At 43.7% G+C, this 22,634-nt stretch overlaps 1 protein-coding gene across 1 annotated transcript in view; it reads left to right on the plus strand.

The window, feature by feature from the left end:
• Positions 1 to 22,634, plus strand: part of mapkapk2a (MAPK activated protein kinase 2a) — an 84,454-nt gene that overhangs the window by 45,769 nt on the left and 16,051 nt on the right. The window contains exon 2 of the mRNA XM_084317764.1: positions 12,397 to 12,536. Coding sequence (XP_084173890.1) covers positions 12,397 to 12,536 — 140 coding nt within the window. The remainder of the gene's footprint in view (positions 1 to 12,396; positions 12,537 to 22,634) is intronic.

Below are 22,634 nucleotides of genomic sequence, written 5' to 3' on the forward strand. Positions count from 1 at the left end.
TGAGTTTATTTATTGTCAAAAGTATGCATAATGTGTTAATTCCACATATACTTACCTGAAATTATTCAGTTTTTTGGGGGGGGGAAACCCTTCATATATCGGTATCGGTTGATATCGGTATCGGAAATTAAGAGTTGGACAATATCGTGATATCGGTATTGGTAAAAAAGCCAATATCGAGCATCCCTAGTAAAAATCCATACCTTTGCATGGATCATATTCGGTATATCTCCCAGATATGAGTCAAACACAACAACATTGAATTGACATTAATTAGGGGTGTAACGGTACACAAAATCCACGGTTCGGTACGTACCTCGGTTTTGAAGTCACGGTTCGGTATTATTTTCGGTACAGTAAAAAAAAATTGCTTCATTTATCTATTTATTTATTTAACTGTATTAAACAATATAAAACGAATTGGCCATAATTTACTGAGAACTAATGCTTACTGCTGTAACCTACTAATACCACTTAATGTAAATCTGAAGATTATTATATAGCAGATGCCTTGGACAACTGTAGCGTGTGCTTGTTTATACAGAGCCCCTTTCATGAGCAAGCCCTTCTTGAATACAGGGGCAGGGCTTGCTACAGTCACGAAAGGGGCTAGTTTATACAGAGCTGGTATGACTTGCTGGCTGAAATACGGACGAGAGGGAACTAGGTAGCGGGGCTCTATTACTTTTAACATGTGCTTAAACCCTGTGTTCTCGACAACGGAGTATGGTCGCAGATCTGCTGCTATAAAAACACATATGGCGTTTGTTATTGCTTTGGCCCGGTCTGAATTAATAGCGAGATGCTGCTTGAATGCCACGGGGACCTGGGTTTGCTTCTTCGGTGTACCAGTGATATTCACATTAGGGTGATGCCGTTTCAAATGCGTGATAAAGTTCGCAATAAAGTTGAACAATGCCGGCAACGTAGCCCCTTTCGTGACTGTGATGCAAGGCTTGCAAGGCTTGCATCACAAGTGTGCATCACATTCACGAAAGGGGCTAGCCGGCACGTAGCTTTAGTGCGATCCACCTGTCTTTGTCCAATACTGTGGTTAACTGGGAATCCGAAATTATCCCAAATGAGCCGGGGGGATTTAAGTTCCGCAAAAAAAGGTTCCATACCGTTGCAATCGTTCGGTGCACAGCGCGTACTGTAACGGAGGACCACATTGAGGCAGTACAGTACGTCTCCGCGTACCGTTACACCCCTAACATTAATTAAAGAAGCTCACTGTGGGAGTCGGCCGACAGCACCCAACCTCTATGATGGTGTTGTATGATGTGCACTAGATCTGGCAGTGGAACGTTGCAGCCCGCTAATAATCACCGTTATTGCTATATGTGTATACCGGTCAGCGTCACGCAGTACCTTAAAGGGAGAATCCACCCTAAAATAGAATTCACATGTGTTATTGCTATAATCCTGTACAGCTCAGTTTCAATTTGTGAACAGGAACAAGTCTCTCCTTAATCTGTGTTCGCCTTATTCACCTTTGATGCAATGTGAGGTACAGATGCAGAAGTGCCCTTCACCTCAATGTTAAAGGTTATTTGTATGTAAGTGGTATTTTTGTGTTAAGATTAGTGATGCACCGATGTGAAAATTGTGGCCGATACCGATAACCGATATTAATATTGCTGTTCTGGCCGATACCGATATTTACCGATGTCGATATCTCTGTATAGAAAACACTTTTTTATGATAATCAAATAAAGAGCTATTTTCCAAAACGCATAATTTTTTAAACTTTTGTAACTTACCGGTATTTTCAGAAATGACTGATATTTTGAAACTATTTAAGGCCAAAACATGTAAAAAGAAGAAAAAAAAGATAATTTTTTTTTTTTTTTTTTTAATATCGGCCCTATCTTGATATCGGACCGATACCGATGTGTAAAAAAACGGCCATATCGGCCGATATTATATCGGCGGCCGATATATCGTGCATCACTAGTTAAGATAAATGTTAAATAGCGCTACACTCCAACAGCCATCACTGATAATGAGTGTGTGTTCAGTAACATGGGTCTCCCAGTCCCTCCGCTCTGCAGTAAACTGCAGTACTTTATCCAATCAGGCGAGAGAGCCCTAGATATTTGTACTTATTTCAAGAAATCTTGCCAATCCAAATTTGCTTACTGAAAATTTGGTATATTATTTTACTCATTTCAAGCACATTATTTGCTTAAAAACTGTTTTTATTTCTTATTTTTATCAGACTATTTTTGCAGTGTGGAGTTCTCTCTCCTGATTGGATAAAGTGGGAAAGGATACCAGAACATTTATTTTGTGTTTACTGCAGAGCAGGAGGGACTGGGAGACCCATGAGCTAAATAAATTTTATTGTAGGTTGGCCACAACCCACTTGGCCACAACCTCCATCCCCCACCCCTCTCTCTGTCAGTGTGGGAGAGGTGGAACGGCTGTTTTCTAGTCAGAATCCCCGGAAGGCGGCCGGCCCGGACTCTGTCTCCCCCTCTGCCCTGAAGCACTGCGCTGACCAGCTTGCACCGGTGTTTACCACCATTTGTAATGCCTCGCTGGAGCTGTGTCACGTTCACGTCCCAGCATGCTTCAAGGCCTCAACCATCATCCCCGTCCCCAAGAAAGCCAAGGTCACAGGCCTTAATGACTACAGACCTGTCGCCCTGACCTCTGTGGTCATGAAGGTCCTGGAGCGCTTTGTCCTGGCCCACCTGAAGCTCATTACAGATCCTGTGCTGGACCCGCTGTAGTTCGCGTACAGAGCCAATAGATCCACAGAGGATGCTGTGAACATGGCTCTGCACTATACGCTGGAACATCTGGACTGCACAGGCAACTATGTCAGGATCTTGTATGTGGACTTCAGCTCGGCCTTTAACACCATCCTTCCACCCATCCTGGAGCACCAGCTATCCCTGCTGCAGGTGCCGGCCTCCACTCGCAGGTGGATTACCGACTTCCTGTCCAACAGGTCTCAGTGGGTGAAGCTGGGGAAGAGCATTTCCAGATCTAGGTCCACCAGCACCGGTTCCCCTCAGGGCTGCGCGTCCTGTCCCCACTACTGTTCTCCCTGTACACCAACAGCTGTGCCTCTCCACCCCTCGGTCAAACTCCTGAAATTCGCTGATGACACCACCCTGGTGGGTCATCTCCAGGGGGGACGAGTCGGCCTACAGGAGGGAGATCGAGAGGCTGCAGAACTGGTGCAGCTGCGACAACCTTGAGCTCAATGCTCAAAAGATGGTAGTGGTAGTGGACTTCCGGAGGAAAGCAGCCCTGCCCCCTCCCATCATACTGGGAGGCACCCAGGTCGCCTCCGTGGAGTCATGCCGATTCCTAGGCATGACAATCTCCCGGAACTTAAAAGTGAAATGGGAGCTAAACATCACGGCCCTGCTTAAAAAGGCCCAGGGGAGGATGTTCTTCCTCCGGCAGTTGAAAAAATACAAACTGCCGAGGACCATGATGGCCCAATTTTACATGGCCATCATTGAGTCCATCCTCACCCACTCCATCATCTCCTGGTTCCCTGCTGCAGCGGCAAAAGATCTCGCCAAGCTGCAGCGTGTGATTCGCTCCGCGGAGAGGGTGATCGGCTGTCCCCTGCCCTCCCTCAAGTCCCTGCACGACTCCAGGGTGCTGAAGAGGGCGAGGAAGATCATGGTCGACCCCTCCCACCCCGGACACAGCCTCTTCACCCTGCTCCCCTGTGGGAGAAGGCTGAGGATCCCAAAGGCTGTGAAAGCTCGTCAGACTGAGTTTCTTCCCCTCAGCCGCCAGGCACGATATCGCTAATAAAAGAAATGACGATTAAATAACGAGATTTCTCGTCATTGGCACTCAACGCATGGCGGCCAACAACGAGATTTCTCGTCGTTGGCACCCAATGTGTTAATGATGACCTGGCAAGAGGCCCCAGCTGAAGTATAAAAATGTAATGCATGAATCCAAATGTATATACTCTCTTTTAGAAACTGTCTCTTAAACAGTACTATATATTTGTATATCTTGTATGTCATAAATGTCTGGATGTAACAGTACTGTTTATCTGTATGTCATGTATGTCATAAATGTTATGATGAATTGAAAATGGGGGACCCTGATGTAAACGAGACGAAAGTCTTTCTCTGGTCTGCATCCCCTTAACACTTTCAGCGCCACGCCTGGTTTTCCGTTTTTACCGCTTGAATGCCACCATCGGCGCCAATGTTAACGTTAATATCGCCTAATCTATGTTTTAAATTATGGCTATGTGTCTAATCTGCCCATCGCATTATCAAAGACTATTTTCCAGTCAGTGCTGTGAAGGCAGATTGTTTTTTTATCGCGTCGTTGCCGTTTCAGAGCAGTTAGAAAAGCCCCCGTTTTGATATAAAAAACAGCTCATTCTGGAGCATTCTATGAAAATCGTCTTTTAGTGGAATATTCCACAACGTTGATATTCGTCTGCCTTTTTATGAATCGTTTTCAAATAAACGCTAGATGATCAATATTATACGTGCACGCACGCACATTACGGCCGCGCACGGATAATCGCCCCGTTGATTTCCTCTCGGACTTTTACAGTGAAACCGAAAGAAGACATTTCACAAAACAGCTTATAACTTCATCAAACTTACTCTGATTATCCTACCACTGATAACATAGAGTCCTTACCTGACATCAGATGGTATCCAACTGGTATATTCCAATTCCTGATCACCATTCGAAAAAATCGATACGTGTATGGATCCAACGCGATACAGTAGAACTCCATGATCCGCGGGGATCTGAGGCTCCAGAATGAACTCTAGTAACCCCGGCTGGATCAGTGAACTGGAAAATGTGGAGTACCGGATTTTTTCCCCCATTCATTTTCATTGAGTCCATTCCAAAATCACTTATATCATCTGGGAGACGACAGGGGGCGCTTTTTTCCACAGTGATCGTCGGCGCCCCTCGGCTATACTCGGGTAGGCTCGGGTGATGCAATAATTTTTCAGATCGCAAAAAAAAATTAAAATCCGAGAAATCTCGTGAGTGGCTAGCAACCACCTATAAAAAAACACGAGAAATCTCGTGAGTGGCACTGAAAGAGTTAACAATTGTGTGTATTGAGCCGTACTGTATAATTGTACCCATTCTGCAATCTGTTAATAAAGTTTTCAATCAATCAAAACGAGTCATGATGTCACGAAGGGGTCGATCTGGGAGCCGCTCCGTAGACGGTGCCTCACAGCACGACTCCAGCAGTGTGACACTCTGGTTCACTCGGATACAGGCGTATCTTCTCAGGGCTTTCCCTAAACGCAGCATCGCTATGACGACACGCCAGCTCCACCATGCGTTTAAAAATAATAATAATAATTAATAATAATAATAATTTATTTGGAATTTATTTTTCTATTTAATTGAAATTATGTTTTTAAGTTGCAGGAAATTACCGCAAATGGCTTTCTATATTTTATTTTTCTGTCGCCCCTAACGCTAGTGTTACACTTGGGTTATATCTCCTGTGGCACAAGCACTAACTAGCGTGGATGTGGAGAGAGAGGTCTGGCTATGCAAGACACTCGAGTGTAACGATATTGACAGCTGACGTTTGTCTCTTATATTAAAGGTATCCAAATGAATGATAATCCTAGATGCAAGTTCGCAAAGCACCCCAACACCTCCAGTTAATCCCCAGACACCCCCTATTAAAGAACTTTCACTTTTGCTGAAGGGGAAGATGAGCACAGAGAGAGTGGATGAATGTCACTGAGCAGTGATTTAAAGTGGCTTACATTCCTTGGCAATAGTTGTCGCCATCCTTGGGTAATATATAAGCAAAATGCATTATCATCCACGGCTATATTAATACATTTAATAAGCATCTGATATATTCCTGTCATAATGCCTCAGAAACAGATGGCAAAAACTGCAGGTTAAGAGAAAAATATACCTTCATGTCATGGTTCACAACGTACTGACTAGAGCCTAAATCTGCCAAGAATGAAAGGTAGAATAGTTTTGGAATATTTATTTTTCTCCCCCACCAAAAATATTAGAATCGAAACAGAGATTCGGTGAGAACTGGATTCGATCTGATCAGAACCGGAGCCGAAACCCAAACGATACTCAACCCTAGTGAAAACGGTATTGGTACAAATGTTTTTCTCTGTGCTCCTACATTTCTTTGTGTGTGTGTGTGTCTCCTAAATCTTTTTAATTTAGGGAAAAGAGTATGCGCCGAGCCCTGCTCTGTTCCACCCACTCTGTGTTTTCTTTGCTCATTCAGACCAAAATAGCACAGAGGGCAGCAGCCCCATTGTCTAGCCAGTCAGAATTCCACACTCCTCTTCTTTCAAAGCTGAGTAGGTGTCATCAGGAGGACAGAGCAGGCTCTCAGCCCTGTTGGGTTGTAGTCGGCCACGTTCCTGGTTGAAGTGTGTCAACAGGGGGGAGTAGAAAATAGCAGGACTACTAGATCTTGATGATGGGGAAGGACTGGCTCAGGGGTAGAGCGGGGCGTCCAATGATCGAAGGGTTGGTGGTTCGAATCCCGCTCAAGCCCATGTCCATCCCATTGCCGTTGTGTCCTTGGGCAAGACACTTAACCTACTTGCCTCGTATGAATGTGTATGCATGTGAATGAATGTTGGTGGTGGTCGGAGGGGCCGTAGGCGTTGATTATTCGCCACGCTTCCGTGAGTCTGCCTCAGGGCAGCTCTGGCTGCAATTGTAGCTTACCACCACCGGTATGACTGTGTATGAACGAATAATGGACTCTGTGAAGCGCTCTGAGTCAGAGCAACAGTCAGTCAGAGAAGAGCGCTATATAAATCCAATCCATTATTATTATTAGAGCTGGGTGAAGGGGCATGGTCTGACCCAGGACTAGAGCTGGGTGAAGGGGCATGGTCTGACCCAGGACTAGAGCTGGGTGAAGGAGCATGGTCTGACCCAGGACTAGAGCTGGGTGAAGGGGCATGGTCTGACCCAGGACTAGAGCTGGGTGAAGGAGCATGGTCTGACCCAGGACTAGAGCTTGGTGAAGGAGCATGGTCTGATCCAGGACTAGAGCTGGATGAAGGAAGGAGCATGGTCTGACCCAGGACTAGAGCTGGGTGAAGGAGCATGGTCTGACCCAGGACTAGAGCTTGGTGAAGGAGCATGGTCTGATCCAGGACTAGAGCTGGGTGAAGGGGCATGGTCTGATCCAGGACTAGAGCTGGGTGAAGGGGCATGGTCTGACCCAGGACTAGAGCTGGGTGAACTGAAGGGGCATGGTCTGATCCAGGACTAGAGCTGGATGAAGGGGCATGGTCTGACTCAGGACTAGAGCTGGATGAAGGGGCATGGTCTGACCCAGGACTGTATACCCATCCCCCGTCACTAAATAATGGAATTAGCGCCTATATCAAAAGACTGGAGAGCAGTCTAAACCTTAGAATGAGTAGTTTGTGTGCTCATTGGCTGGTTTAGAATGAGTAGTAAAGTGAGTCACAAATTGTAAAGCGCTTTGGATAAAAGCGCTATATAAAAAAGCAGCCATTTACCAATGTGATTAGCTGGTTTATTATGAGTAGTTAAGAGTGTGATTGGCTGGTTTAGAATGAGTAGTTTGTGTGTGTGATTGGCTGGTTTAGAATGAGTAGTTAAGTGTGTGTGTGTGATTGGCTGGTTTAGTACGAGTAGTTAGTGTGTGATTGGGTGGTTTAGTATGAGTAGTTAGTGTGTGTAGAAAGTGTGGGTAGTTAGTATGAGTAGTTAGTGTGTGTAGAGAGTGTGGGTAGTTAGTATGAGTAATTAGTGTGTGTAGAGAGTGTGGATAGTTAGTATGAGTAGTTAGTAGAGTTGTTCCGATACCGATACCAGTATCGGAAATGCCGCCGATACTGCCTAAAATGCTGGTATCGGTATCGGCGAGTACACGTAAATTCTAGCCTCCGATCCCATGATGTAATTTATCTCCTGCCGAGTCCTGCGGAGAGTGAGGATTATAAAATGAACATGTTTTAAAGTGTGATGCTCAGATGCTGTGTCATTTTAACAGCAGATACACTTTCTTAAATTCCATTGTCCCCGACAGTGCGGTGTGACGGGGAGCTCGGACGGGAATCGGGATGTGTTTGGCTGGTGTTATGATAGCATTAGCTGGAAAGATAGCTAGTTGGAACAACATCCGCTTTAACGTTACATCAAATCAGATGATCGCCTGTCCTTTCTCCAGGACCTAACACTGTCCGTGACCGTCTATCAACAATAATGCACCCACGGTGAATTGTATTTAAGTTAAGTAGCTACGGACTAGCGTTAGCTGACTATTACTAACGTTATCAAATGTCAATGCGGGAAGACGAGCTACGTCAGTTAGCTTAGCTTGATAACGTTACCGTGTCTAAAGTTGGTGCATAATCCAGCAATAATGGCTGCAGACCTGCAAGCAAAGTACAGCAAGTGCCAAAGGATAAGAGTCTGAGGCGGAGTTTCAAAAGAGAATGTTGAATATTTATTTTGCATCAAAAATCACAACATGAACGTTCTATCTGCCACTAGCTTACAGACTGAATAGGGTATATCTGCAGAGCCACTGAGTAGCGAGTGCAACACCGTTTAATGTCCGTGTGGATCATTGGAGTAGGGTATATCTGCAGTGCTGTAGCCCATACTCATTGATTAATGATACTAATACAAATCTATACAATCACCTGTTGTTGAATAAATACCATTACTTTCTAGTTATTACTAAAACACAGTATAACAGTATCCGAAAAAAAATAAAAAAATATAATTTATATAATATTTTTAAATTTTTTTTTTTATGCACTGGTATCGGATAAATATCGGTATCGGCCGATACCCAAAGCTTAGGTATCGGAATCGGATCGGAAAGGGAAAAATGGTATCGGAACATCTCTAGTAGTTAGTGTGTGTAGAGAGTGTGGGTAGTTAGTATGAGTAGTTAGTAGGGGTGTAAAGGTACACGTATCCGTACCGAACCGAACCGAACCGTTTCAGTGTGTACCGTATGTGTTTTGTAGTCGGGCTAAACAACGTGCATGGCCAGTGCTTGCTACGGCTCTTGGGTGTGTCACTTATAAGTGAATAATTGATTTAGTACATTTGCGAGACCCCCCCCCCCTGCCCTGTGTTCAAAATAAGACCTCATTATTCACTGGCAGCACAGATGTCATGCAGCAGAACGTACTGGACTCTTCTGATACAAACCATTTTATCAGTGATTCCTGTGATGTCTAGTTGTGATCTAGTTGTTTTGATTCATGCTTCATCTGAGCGGGGTGGGCTTGTCGACAGTCATTCTGGGAAATGTCGGAGATAGTGAGAACATTTATTCATTTAGCATGGATCAGCCCAGTCGGACTGAGCGGTCCTGTGTAACGCTCCTACTGTAGGGACCTCAGCCCTATGTCCGTTAGTTAGTGTTATTTACGACGTGGTCAGAATGTGTGACCCTGGCTAGAGGAGCACACAAAACAGCACGCTAATAATAATCTGATGGGAATGTTTTCAATATTGATATGTCACGATAACTGCATTGGTATAGAAAATCTAATTTTAGCCCAATCCAGTTTATTTCTAATACATGTAGGCCAGTGGTCACCAACCCGTCGATCTTGATCGACTGGTCGATCTTTGAGACCTTCCATGTAGATCTTTCCCTGAAAAAGAAATATGTAAAAAATAAAATAAAAAGAAAATATCTTTCCCTGAGAATCCACATTACAGTTCTACTTTTGTTTTGATGTGAAAAGTGATGCTGCATAAGATTACTGCACTTAGAACTGACTGAGAAAGTACATATTACAGTTCTACTTTGACAAACGTATTACAATTAGCATTTTCTAATGTTAATAATATGAGAGTCCACATTACAGTTCTACTTTTGTTTTGATGTGAAAAGTGATGCTGCATAAGAGGACTGCACTTAGCACTGACTGAGAAAGTACATATTACAGTTCTACTTTATAAAATGCTAATTGTAAATATGTTTGGCAATGTTAATTAATAGGAGAAGGTCTACATTACAGTTCTACTTTTGTTTTGATGTGAAAAGTGATGCTGCATAAGATGACTGCACATAGCACTGACTGAGAAAGTACACATTACAGTTCTACTTTATAAAATGCTAATTGTAAATATGTTTGGCAATGTTAATAATATGAGAAAGTCCACATTACATTTCTACTTTTGTTTTGCTGTGAAAAGTGATGCTGCATAAGATGACTGCACTTAGCACTGACTGAGAAAGTACATACCCGGTATTACAGTTCTACTTTGACGTTTTAATGTTGGACCAAAGCATTGCATGTAATTAGAATACAGGCAAATAAAAGTAATTTAGTTTAAAGTACAATCTTGGCTGTCTTTTTCTCTCAACGCTTCAATAGGTAGATCTTGCCTTCACCAAAAAAAAAAAAGTGATCTTGGGCTTAAACAGGTTGGTGACCACTGATGTAGGCTAATACAAGTTGGAGATCGAGGAGAAGAGATGTGTAATACCAAACACATATTATTATTAATCTGTCATTATTAAACTGACATTCTGAAAGATTTTGGAAATTATGATGTTATGAGATATTTCACTTAATAATTGGATTATTTATTGTTGATTTACACTACAAGATTGTGTATACGATTCACATATAAAAAACGAAAAACTTAAAAAACACAACACAGATATACTCACTATCGGTGTATATCAATATAACTATTAACTAAATATATGAATATTAAATTTGATTCAAATGTATTGTCATTATACAGCACAAGTACAGTACAATGAAAATAAGTTTGGCATCCAACCAGAGTGCAAATGTAACAGTAAAGTGCAACAGCAATATGCAATGTACAGGTGGTTAAACTGGGTACAATATATGTAAATTGGTAATACTGAGTGTAGTGCTAATCAGATGTACAGAGTTGTAGTATAATAATTAAAGACTGTATGACTACTACTGGCCAGCAGTGTAACTAGTAAGATGTATGATATGTACAGATATACAGTAGATATAGTAAAGGACTATGTGCAGGTAAGCATGAGGATAGGTGTATATATGCGATGAGAATACCTAAATATATATATTATTCTACATGCTTTATATACCATATATTAATGAATGAATATATTGATGAATGAATATATGAATACATTGCCCAGGCCTAAGCTAGGTAGAGAAACCAAGTCTCTGGGAACAGGGCCAGGGCCAGGGCCAGGTTTAGTGGGAAGGGCATGGCTGCTACTGGGGTTTGATTCAATTGTCAGATAAACCAGTTGGGCGACTCTGTCAGCATAACCCCCAGAGTAAATTAATCAGCCCGTTCTTTAAACGGTGTAATGGCAGAGTGTCGCCCCAGGAGGGCGCCGCATCCACACAGAACTGCTAGACGGAAGCCTGCTGCAAAAACAGCCTGCCAACATTGTGATGATTAGGGATGTTATTATTACTTTGCACCACTAGGTGTCAGTATGATAGGTTCTGATAGTAGAACGACCATCAAGTAAGAACGACCATCTTGGATTACCTGCATGATAACATGTAACATGTGCTGCTGTAGTAAAATAAAGGTACTGGTGTTCATGATCAAGGACTCGACTCATAATTGAACCACCGAACAAAACAAACATGTTGCCGTGTCAATCTGCCTGTTGGCAGCACTGCTCCTTCACGGCTCAACTCCTACTCTTCTCAGCAGCGTGTTTAGACCCAGAATGAATGTCCTGTGATTCGCTCTCTTCTGTCTGCTGCTCAAGCCCATTCTATTTGTGTAGGAACCAGGTGAAGAAGACACACAGACAGACATACAGTATCTACACAGTGTAGGGTATAAAGGGGGCTTGAGCCCCGGCCTGCTCCCTTGCTTTGCTATACATAGAAGAAGAAGAAGTCTATAATTGTCATGCAGATTAACACACACACGCAACACATAGGAACACACACACACACGCATGCACTGAGTCGCCGATGAAATGTCTCTCTGCACTTTACCCATCCCATCGTCCTTCCCCCCCCAAGGGCAGCCAGGAGCAGACATAGTGCGGTATGAGGCCGTGCCCGGGGACCAATCCAAGCTCCTGTCCGTCTTCGTCAGGGACTTGACAGCGTTAGCGATCTGTTGTGCATGTTTCTCCATTGGGTTTATCTTATTGGGAGGGGAAACCCTTGCGAGCACGGGGGGAAAACATGCAAACTCCACACAGAAAGGCCCTGGCAACACTGAAACCTGGTCCCCAAGCGGGAATCGAACCCAGGACCTTCTAGCTGTGAGGCGACAGTGTTAACCACTACACCACCGTGCCCCCGAACCCAGGACCTTCTAGCTGTGAGGCGACAGTGTTAACCACTACACCACCGTGCCCCCCCCCCCCCCCCCCCCCGTTTGATTAGTTACCATTTCTCTCCCTGCCTCTGTCTTGCTCTCCAGATGCTGCAGGACTGTTCCAAGGCGCGCAGGGAGGTGGAGCTGCACTGGAGGGGGTCGCCCTGCACCAACATCGTACGCATCGTCGAGGTCTATGAGAACCTGTACCAGGGCAGGAAGTGTCTCCTCATCGTCATGGAGTGGTGAGCACCCTCTACACACACTAACTACTAGGGGTGTAACGGTACACAAAAACCACGGTACGGTACGTACCTCGGTTTTGAAGTCACGGTTCGGTACGGGTTTTCGGTACAGTTGGGGAAAGTTTGGCTTTCCATGTTCCACTCAGGGGTGATGTAGTCACTGTGCAGTAACTAATTGTACTTGTAGGGCTGTCAACGAATATTCTATATTGAAATTAATAATCGACTTATATATATATAATAATAATTATATTAGATTGTGAAAAAAACAGCCCCCGGTGGGTAGGGATGGGTACCGAATTCGGTACTTTTGAGGTACCGAACCGAAACACGTCGGTACTACCGAGTATCGAATCAAGTGAGAAACCAAAAAATAAATAAAAAATTATTTTATTTTTTTTTACTTTTTATTTTTTTTATTTTACTTTTTTCTTTTCATGTCAACGTTCACACGCACAATATATGCTTACCTAGGATTTGACTTGATTCAACAACAAAGCAGTCGGAGCAATGACAAGCCGAAAACTGTCGAAATTGTAGTTATTTGAAGTTTGGATTTTTTTTTACGACTGAGGTAGGTAAATTAAATTTCTTGAGACTAAAGTACCGAAAAAAGGTACCGTTGGGTACCGGTATCGATTCACAGGTACCGGTACGGGTATCGGTTCAAATGTGAAAGGTACCCATCCCTACCGGTGGGTGGTCGTTAGTGGTTAACATACTGTTGTATTAGTTCGGTACACTACACAGTCGTACGGTACGGTACGGTTACGGTACACACTGAAACGGTTCGGTACGGATACGTGTACCTTTACACCCCTACTAACTACTCATACTAACTACCCACACTCTACCAAGGCCAGATTAAGAATTCAGAGGCCTCTGGGCCAGACTCTTTTGGAGGCCCCCACACACACATACACGTGCACACACAGTGGCGTTTTTATATGAAAAACATTGGTGGGGCAGCCACTAACCAAGGCTACATACCAGGCAAACTACAGTAATCAAAATGACAGTAATCGTTGTTTGCAAATTTCGCACCACATATCAGGCATAGGCTACAGGTAAGCCTGCATTGTTAGTCGTGAAAGCAAATTAATCTGTCCACGCTGAATTAAACCCTCTATTTTCCTCAGACTTTCCTTTTTTGGATTTATCCATGGTTAGCTTACTGGGTGGTCGGAAACTCAAGATTAGCCACTTGCAGACGGCAGGGAGAGGCGCGGGGTGTGACGTACTGTATATTTTAGTTGATGAAATATTTTAGTTGATGAAATATTTTTTCATTTCAGTGTCGCAGTATGATATCGATCTCCAAAATAATAAAATAAAAATAAAAATAAAATATATATATATATTTTTGGAGGCCCCTCGTCACTAGAGGCCCACGGGCCGCGGCCCAAACGGCCCGGTCGTTAATCCGGCCCTGCTCTCTACACACACTAACTACTCATACTAACTACCCACACTCTCTACACACACTAACTACTCATACTAAACCACCCAATCACACACTAACTACTCATACTAAACCAGCCATTCTAAACCAGCCAATTACACACATAACTACTCATTCTAAACCAGCCAATTACACACTTAACTACTCATTCTAAACCAGCCAATCACACACAAACTACTCATTCTAAATCAGCTAATCACACACACAAACTACTCATTCTAAACCAGCCAAAGCGCTTTACAATTTGTTACTCACATTACTACTCGTACTAAACCAGCCAATGAGCACACAAACTACTCATTCTAAACCAGCCAATGAGCACACAAACTACTTATTCTAAACCAGCCAATGAGCACACAAACTACTCATTCTAAACCAGCCAATGAGCACACAAACTACTAATTCTAAACCAGCCAATGAGCACACAAACTACTCATTCTAAACCAGCCAATGAGCACACAAACTACGCATTCTAAGGTTTAGACTGCTCTCCAGTCTTTTGATATAGGCGCTAATTCCATTATTTAGTGAGGGGGGATGGGTATACAGATGACGGGTCCAGAAGGTGTGACTCATGTCGGCAGGTGAAGTGAATGAGTATATTGCCTCGTCAGTTATGGTGATAATATCTTAAATCTGCTGTGGCCTTTTCTGACTCATTTCTTCTAAACGAGGTTACTTCTGTTTTCCTTTGTGTTCTACCTTTCCGTGTGCAAATGATCTAAACCGCCAAACCTCAAGGCAGCTAACATGCACACGTGCGCTTGCTCAGTTTGTGGATGTCGGAGGACCCTGTCCGCCCACGCACACCGCACTCGTGGCAGGCTGGTAACAGAAGAACATCCCATGAAAGTCTTAGATCGGTAATTTTCTTCTTCTGATGTTTACAAGAATAGCTCACTTTTAGACACCGAAACTTCACCGACAGGGTTACATAGTCTCTGTTTCCTTGCTTATAGAGACAAACGAGAGTCAATGAGGAATGAATGAATGAATGAATGAAGTTTATTTCAAGCCCATTTAGCATGTACAAAAAAAACAACACACAAATCAAATTACAAGTTGGGCCAAAAAGGTTAGGGCTGAAGCTACGAGCTTGTAAATGCCCGAACCCAGTGCATCATCTTACATTTATCGTTGATCTTCGTTATCAACCAAAACAACAAAAAATTCTAATAATTAACAACAATCCGCAATAAAAAATTTGAACAATTGATCGAATCAATTTGATTCGAAACACATGGTTAACCATCCACGGCATACTTCTCAAGAATAAGTTGTTTGTACTTCCTTTTGAAATTAGCAGTATTTTATTTTTACTTTCTTTTAACACTTTGAGTGCCACGCCGGGTTTTCCTTTTTACCCCCTTGATGCCACGGTCCACTTCAATGTTAACGTTAATATCGCCTAATCTATGTTTTAAATTATGGCTATGTGTCTAATCTGCCCGTCGCTTATCAAAGACTATTTTCCAGTCAGTGCTGTCAAGGCAGATTGGTTTTTTATCGCTTCATTTCCGTTTCAGAGCATTTTGAAAAGCACCCGTTTTGAAATAAAAAACAGTTCATTCTGACCATTCTGTGATGAGCGTCTTTTACTGGAATATTCCAGAACGTCGATATTCGTCGGCCTATTTATGAATCGTTTTCAAATAAACGCTAGATGATCAATATTATACGTGCACGCAAGCACATTCGCGCCGCGCACGGATAATCGGCGTGTTCATTTCCTCTTGGGCTTTTCCAGTGAAACCGAAAGAGCCCATTTCACAAAACAGCCTACCGTAATTCCTCTAATAGTAACCGGGTCTCAAATACAAGCCGGGTCTCTATTAATGGCCGGGTGCGCTCTTGAGCTAAGCAATTATAAGCCGGCCTCCTAATACAAGCTGGGTTACTAATATACTGAGCTGCATACTGAGCTAGTTACTTGATTTCACTTTGAAAACGTTGAGATGACCAGTGACCACCTGTAATTGCACTGTTTACTATTTAATACAGTACTTGGTTTCAATAAATGAACCCAGTACATTTTACTGGGTTCAAACTGACACAAAATGTTGATTTATTCATTATGATCCGTTTGAAAATTTGAAATATAGGCCTCCCTCTTATTCAGGCCTCCTCCTAATACAAGCCTGGTACCCGCTACAGTTGAAACAAATACAAGCCGGGGTTACTATTAGAGGAATTACGGTATATCTTCATCAAAATTAGTCTGATTATCCTAACACTGATAACATAGATTCCTTACCTGACATCAGATGGTATCCAACTGGTATATTCCAATTCCTGATCACCATTCGAAAAAATCGATAAGTGTATGGATCCAGTACCACCAACCAGTACCATCTCAGCGCTGTAACCCAGTAAGACCAGTAGGGCTGACCCCTATTAATTGATTAGTCGACTAATCGGTCGAAAGGAGCCGTAGTCGACTGGCCAACCTCTTAGTCGAATATAATAATTTATTTATCATTCTTTCCAAAAGAAAAGAGGCCTAGAAGCGTGGCTAACGCTAATGGCACGCATACCAGAGGCTAACTGCCTACGAAAACACGCACAGAGGCACTGAAAGAGGATTTCACCCATCTAATGAATACACTAGACTAGACAAATATCAAGATGTATCCATCAGTGGACCAATTGCATGCTTTTGCAGAGGACAAGAAGCCTTCAGTCGACTCCTTCAGACATTAAGCACCCCCCACAGCCCAAATGGAATGATAAAAAAATTTAAAAAAAAGTTTAAAAATATTATATATATATATATATATATTTTTTTTTTTAAGTCGACCAATAGTCGACTAACGGCAAATTTTGGCCAATCCCAGTCGACCATCCAAATCCTTAGTCGGGGACAGCCCTAAAGACCAGTAACACCTCAGCACTATAACCCAGTAAGACCAGTAACATCTCAGCACTGTAACCCAGTAAGACCAGTAACATCTCAGCACTGTAACCCAGTAAGACCAGTAACATCTCAGCACTGTAACCCAGTAAGACCAGTAACACCTCAGCACTGTAACCCAGTAAGACCAGTAACATCTCAGCACTGTAACCCAGTAAGACCAGTAACATCTCAGCACTGTAACCCAGTAAGACCAGTAACACCTCAGCACTGTAACCCAGTAAGACCAGTAACATCTCAGCACTGTAACCCAGTAAGACCAGTAACATATCAGCACTGTAACCCAGTAAGACCAGTAACATCTCAGCACTGTAACCCAGTAAGACCAGTAACATCTCAGCACTGTAACCCAGTAAGACCAGTAACATCTCAGCACTGTAACCCAGTAAGACCAGTAACATCTCAGCACTGTAACCCAGTAAGACCAGTAACATCTCAGCACTGTAACCCAGTAAGACCAGTAACATCTCAGCACTGTAACCCAGTAAGACCAGTAACATCTCAGCACTGTAACCCAGTAAGACCAGTAACATCTCAGCACTGTAACCCAGTAAGACCAGTAACACCTCAGCACTGTAACCCAGTAAGACCAGTAACATCTCAGCACTGTAACCCAGTAAGACCAGTAACATATCAGCACTGTAAACCAGTAAGACCAGTAACATCTCAGCACTGTAACCCAGTAAGACCAGTAACATCTCAGCACTGTAACCCAGTAAGATCAGTAACACCTCAGCACTGTAACCCAGTAAGACCAGTAACATATCAGCACTGTAACCCAGTAAGACCAGTACCATCTCAGCGCTGTAACCCAGTAAGTAAGACCACTCGGCCAGGGTTTAGCCGTGCTGTGGCCTGTCTGGCACACAGTGAGCGTCTCCATTGTCTGGACCCTGGCTGGACAGTAACAGTTAAATTGACTAAGTCTAGTTTTACATGGTTCTCTATGTTATGTGAGCAGGTTCCATGACTCCTGATGCCCCCGAAACACATTTCAAACTGGAACATAGAGGTTTTTGTCTGAAATGTGTGGCAGCGAGATGTAGAAAAAAGGACTAACCTTCCCGCTCGGGCAAGAAGCATTAAGTGCAGTTCGACTGACCACACAGGGGACATTTCAACCCCACGCTCAGCTTGGTGTACACAGGAGTTCTTTCCATTACTAAATATTTCGATACGCTTCGGCGCATCGATTCGCCAAGAGTGATCTGGCTGCGTGTGCTGTTTCTGAGCGGCATCGTCATGTTCCTCTGGCTGGTACAGTGGGCACAGTTCCTCTGGCTGGTACAGTGGGTACAGTTCCTCTGGCTGGTACAGTGGGTACAGTTCCTCTGGCTGGTACAGTGGGTACAGTTCCTCTGGCTGGTACAGTGGGCACAGTTCCTCTGGCTGGTACAGTGGGTACAGTTCCTCTGGCTGGTACAGTGGGTACAGTTCCTCTGGCTGGTACAGTGGGTACAGTTCCTCTGGCTGGTACAGTGGGCACAGTTCCTCTGGCTGGTACAGTGGGTACAGTTCCTCTGGCTGGTACAGTGGGCACAGTTCCTCTGGCTGGTACAGTGGGTACAGTTCCTCTGGCTGGTACAGTGGGTACAGTTCCTCTGGCTGGTACAGTGGGTACAGTTCCTCTGGCTGGTACAGTGGGTACAGTTCCTCTGGCTGGTACAGTGGGTACAGTTCCTCTGGCTGGTACAGTGGGTACAGTTCCTCTGGCTGGTAGGGTGGGTACAGTTCCTCTGGCTGGTACAGTGGGTACAGTCCCTCTGGCTGGTACAGTGGGTACAGTCCCTCTGGCTGGTACAGTGGGTACAGTCCCTCTGGCTGGTACAGTGGGTACAGTCCCTCTGGCTGGTACAGTGGGTACAGTTCCTCTGGCTGGTACAGTGGGTACAGTTCCTCTGGCTGGTAGGGTGGGTACAGTTCCTCTGGCTGGTACAGTGGGTACAGTCCCTCTGGCTGGTACACTGGGTACAGTCCCTCTGGCTGGTACAGTGGGTACAGTTCCTCTGGCTGGTACACTGGGCACAGTTCCTCTGGCTGGTACAGTGGGTACAGTTCCTCTGGCTGGTACAGTGGGTACAGTTCCTCTGCCTGGTACAGTGGGTACAGTTCCTCTGGCTGGTACAGTGGGTACAGTTCCTCTGGCTGGTACAGTGGGCACAGTTCCTCTGGCTGGCACAGTGGGTACAGGACCGTGAGCAAGGCTGCAGGCACATGCCAGGTTGAGATGTGAAGAGGATGTCTCGTCTCAGGGGGCTGTCCCTCTTGTGATCACAGGATGACTCATTTGATCTCTCTGTTCTTACATATTCTGCAATTAATCAACATTTTATTTTCAATGACTATTCATTTTTGGCTTCTAACGATTTTTAGTCGGATCATGTTTTTGAGCCAGGTCATGTTTTTTAAGACGGGTCATGTTTTTTCTCAGGTGAATTATATTTAAAGTTTAAGGGAATCCACTGTTAAAAATGTATAAACGCCAATCGATAATCTATCATATGCTTCAGGGCCTATAACTCGCGTTTTTGGAATTACAGCAGAAAAGCTTAAAACATACTTATATTCTCGACGGTATTAACAACAATGTATGAATGAAAAAATATAACGTTCCCACATCCGGAACGATAGATACCCGATGTTGAATGGGCCATAGTAATGTCAATATAGCTATAATATTTAAAAAGTTATAGCCCTGCAAAGAAGGTAAACATCTCCATAGGGTTACAGCGCTGGCAGACTGGGCATAAGGATGGGCATACTGCGTGGCAATCAAAGTGTTAACTATGGACAATCATGCCATTAATCGCAATTAAATATTTGTAATTGATTGACGACCTTAATTTATACAGGTCAGGGGTAAGAGAGACTGAGAGAGAACTCATCACACTCACACGCACACATGCATTACACACACACACACACCTGCCAGGTCACAGTGTTACCAGCAATCAGCTCAATGACTCTTCTCACACCGCGGATTACGTCAATATCGGAACACGGTCATCACGGATGACTGCAAAGCTGTACATTTGGGCAGTTCGGCGAGCGTGTGATTGATATTGAGAATGCTGATCTACGGTGTGTGTGTGTGTGTGTGTGTGGTTTAGCCGGGTCATCCAACTAGTCTCAAGCGCACACAACCTCGAGGCCCATAGAACCATTGTTGTCGTGCACACTCTGTCTCACTCACACACACACACACCGTGGCGCTGATGAGTGGATATGAAACTGCACTGAAAGCCATAACCGAGGAGCATGTTGAAATGAAACCGATGATTTGACGTGAGGCACTTTCTCATAGTTTGCTACAGTAAGTGAGAATTGGCCTAACGGCCGACGGTAGTATTTTCTATTGCACCTGCACACTGATTTCTATTGGAGTGTTCCTCCACCAAAAATGTTGCATCGCTTTATTTTTTAAACAAAGAAATTGTGATTTAAAACTACAGTAATTATTTTCGGACAAATCTTCCCTTGGTGTCTTACTCAATCAACCCTGTAAATATCTCAATTACATCAATATTGTGCTCTTGGTATTATATTTGTTGGTGATGTATTTACAGGTATGCCAAAGAGAAAGTTGTATTGTAGTTTAAATCTAGTAATCCACGCATGAAAACATTTTTACAGTTACAACACGATTGTGCCATCAAGGCAATGTTATGTTTGGATTGCTCTGTCGCATAGTAAAATAATTGTGGTTTTCACCAGAGGCTATAACCATAGAGAAGATTATTCTGGAGTCTTGCTTATATACAAAATCATGTGTTAAATAATCCAGTGGATGTTCATGGCATTGAACCTGCGTGGTACTAAAGTGCAACATCAAACCAAAACGTGCACAGAAATGTGCACCCCGATATCACAACAATATCTTAATTTCATCACAATATCATTCCATTGAAAGTCAAGAAACGAGCAGCATCCACAGAGTACATTACTTCCCCACCACCCACCGGTGTATTGTTTTTGATATAGAAATAAAACCCATTTAGTAAATTGTTGCATATCAGTGCCCACGTTCATCAAATTAAAAAGCTCTTGATTTGTAAAATACTAAGCGTGTTATCAGTACTTAGTCTGACAACATTATAAACTGAAAGTGTCTACGTGGACAGCAGAGCTATTTTATAGGTCTGTGCAGCAGAGTCACAGTACAGAGTAGCTTAAGTTTCACTTTTACTTTGAGAGTAGATTTAACTTCACGTTAAGGAGAGAAAGGAGGCTCTAGAGGCGACACGACCCCGGAGCAGCACGACTGGAGAGAAGCTCAGAGCACCAGTCCAACCAAAGTGTGTTTGCCAGATGCAAAACATACAGCTACATTGATCCGTCAATGAAGCAATAGAAAATTGATGGAAAGGTATTAATATCTGTCGGTTTATTTTTTAAATTGGAACATATCGTCAACTCTGTCTGTCCAACAAATGGATACTAGTCATTGAAAATGACTTAAAAACAGACATACACTGACGGACACAGCGGATCATTAAGCGCTCTATTATCTCTCTCGGATATTCAGCATCATCTTGTAAATGATCCAGTGTCACCGGTAATACTGATGAGTTTATTAATCATGGGAATGATTAATAACACGGTGATGATTTCCCATCACCGCGGCAGCCCTAGTGTGTGTGACTGTGTGCCTGCCTGTGTGTGTGACTGTGTGTGTGGTCTCTATCGACACCTCATCTCTTTCTGTAGAAAGCATGTGTGATGATGGTGACAGGATAAGATATTTAGTGTGTGGTCATGTTTCCCCATATGTTTTACTCACTGCCCCATCATCACTTCCAGCAACAGAGACGTGACTTTGCACCTCTAGCATCAAAGCCTCCTGAAGCTGTCGTACCTCTTGAAGCTCATGTATGATCTGCACAGGACACCTAGAACCAAGTCTTCTCTGAAGCTGTCGTACCTCTTGAAGCTCATGTATGATCTGCACAGGACACCTAGAACCAAGTCTTCTCTGCAGCTGTCGTACCTCTTGAAGCTCATGTATGATCTGCACAGGACACCTAGAACCAAGTCTTCTCTGAAGCTGTCGTACCTCTTGAAGCTCATGTATGATCTGCACAGGACACCTAGAACCAAGTCTTCTCTGAAGCTGTCGTACCTCTTGAAGCTCATGTATGATCTGCACAGGACACCAAGAACCAAGTCTTCTCTGAAGCTGTCCTACCTTTTGAAGCTCATGTATGATCTGCACAGGACACCTAGAACCAAGTCTTCTCTGAAGCTGTCCTACCTCTTGAAGCTCATGTATGATCTGCACAGGACACCAAGAACCAAGTCTTCTCTGAAGCTGTCGTACCTCTTGAAGCTCATGTATGATCTGCACAGGACACCTAGAACCAAGTCTTCTCTGAAGCTGTCGTACCTCTTGAAGCTCATGTATGATCTGCACAGGACACCTAGAACCAAGTCTTCTCTGAAGCTGTCGTACCTCTTGAAGCTCATGTATGATCTGCACAGGACACCTAGAACCAAGTCTTCTCTGCAGCTGTCGTACCTCTTGAAGCTCATGTATGATCTGCACAGGACACCAAGAACCAAGTCTTCTCTGAAGCTGTCCTACCTCTTGAAGCTCATGTATGATCTGCACAGGACACCTAGAACCAAGTCTTCTCTGAAGCTGTCGTACCTCTTGAAGCTCATGTATGATCTGCACAGGACACCTAGAACCAAGTCTTCTCTGAAGCTGTCGTACCTCTTGAAGCTC

Source organism: Notolepis coatsorum, assembly GCF_963971535.1.
Source record: "Notolepis coatsorum genome assembly, chromosome: 6".
Lineage (NCBI taxonomy): Eukaryota > Metazoa > Chordata > Actinopteri > Aulopiformes > Paralepididae > Notolepis > Notolepis coatsorum.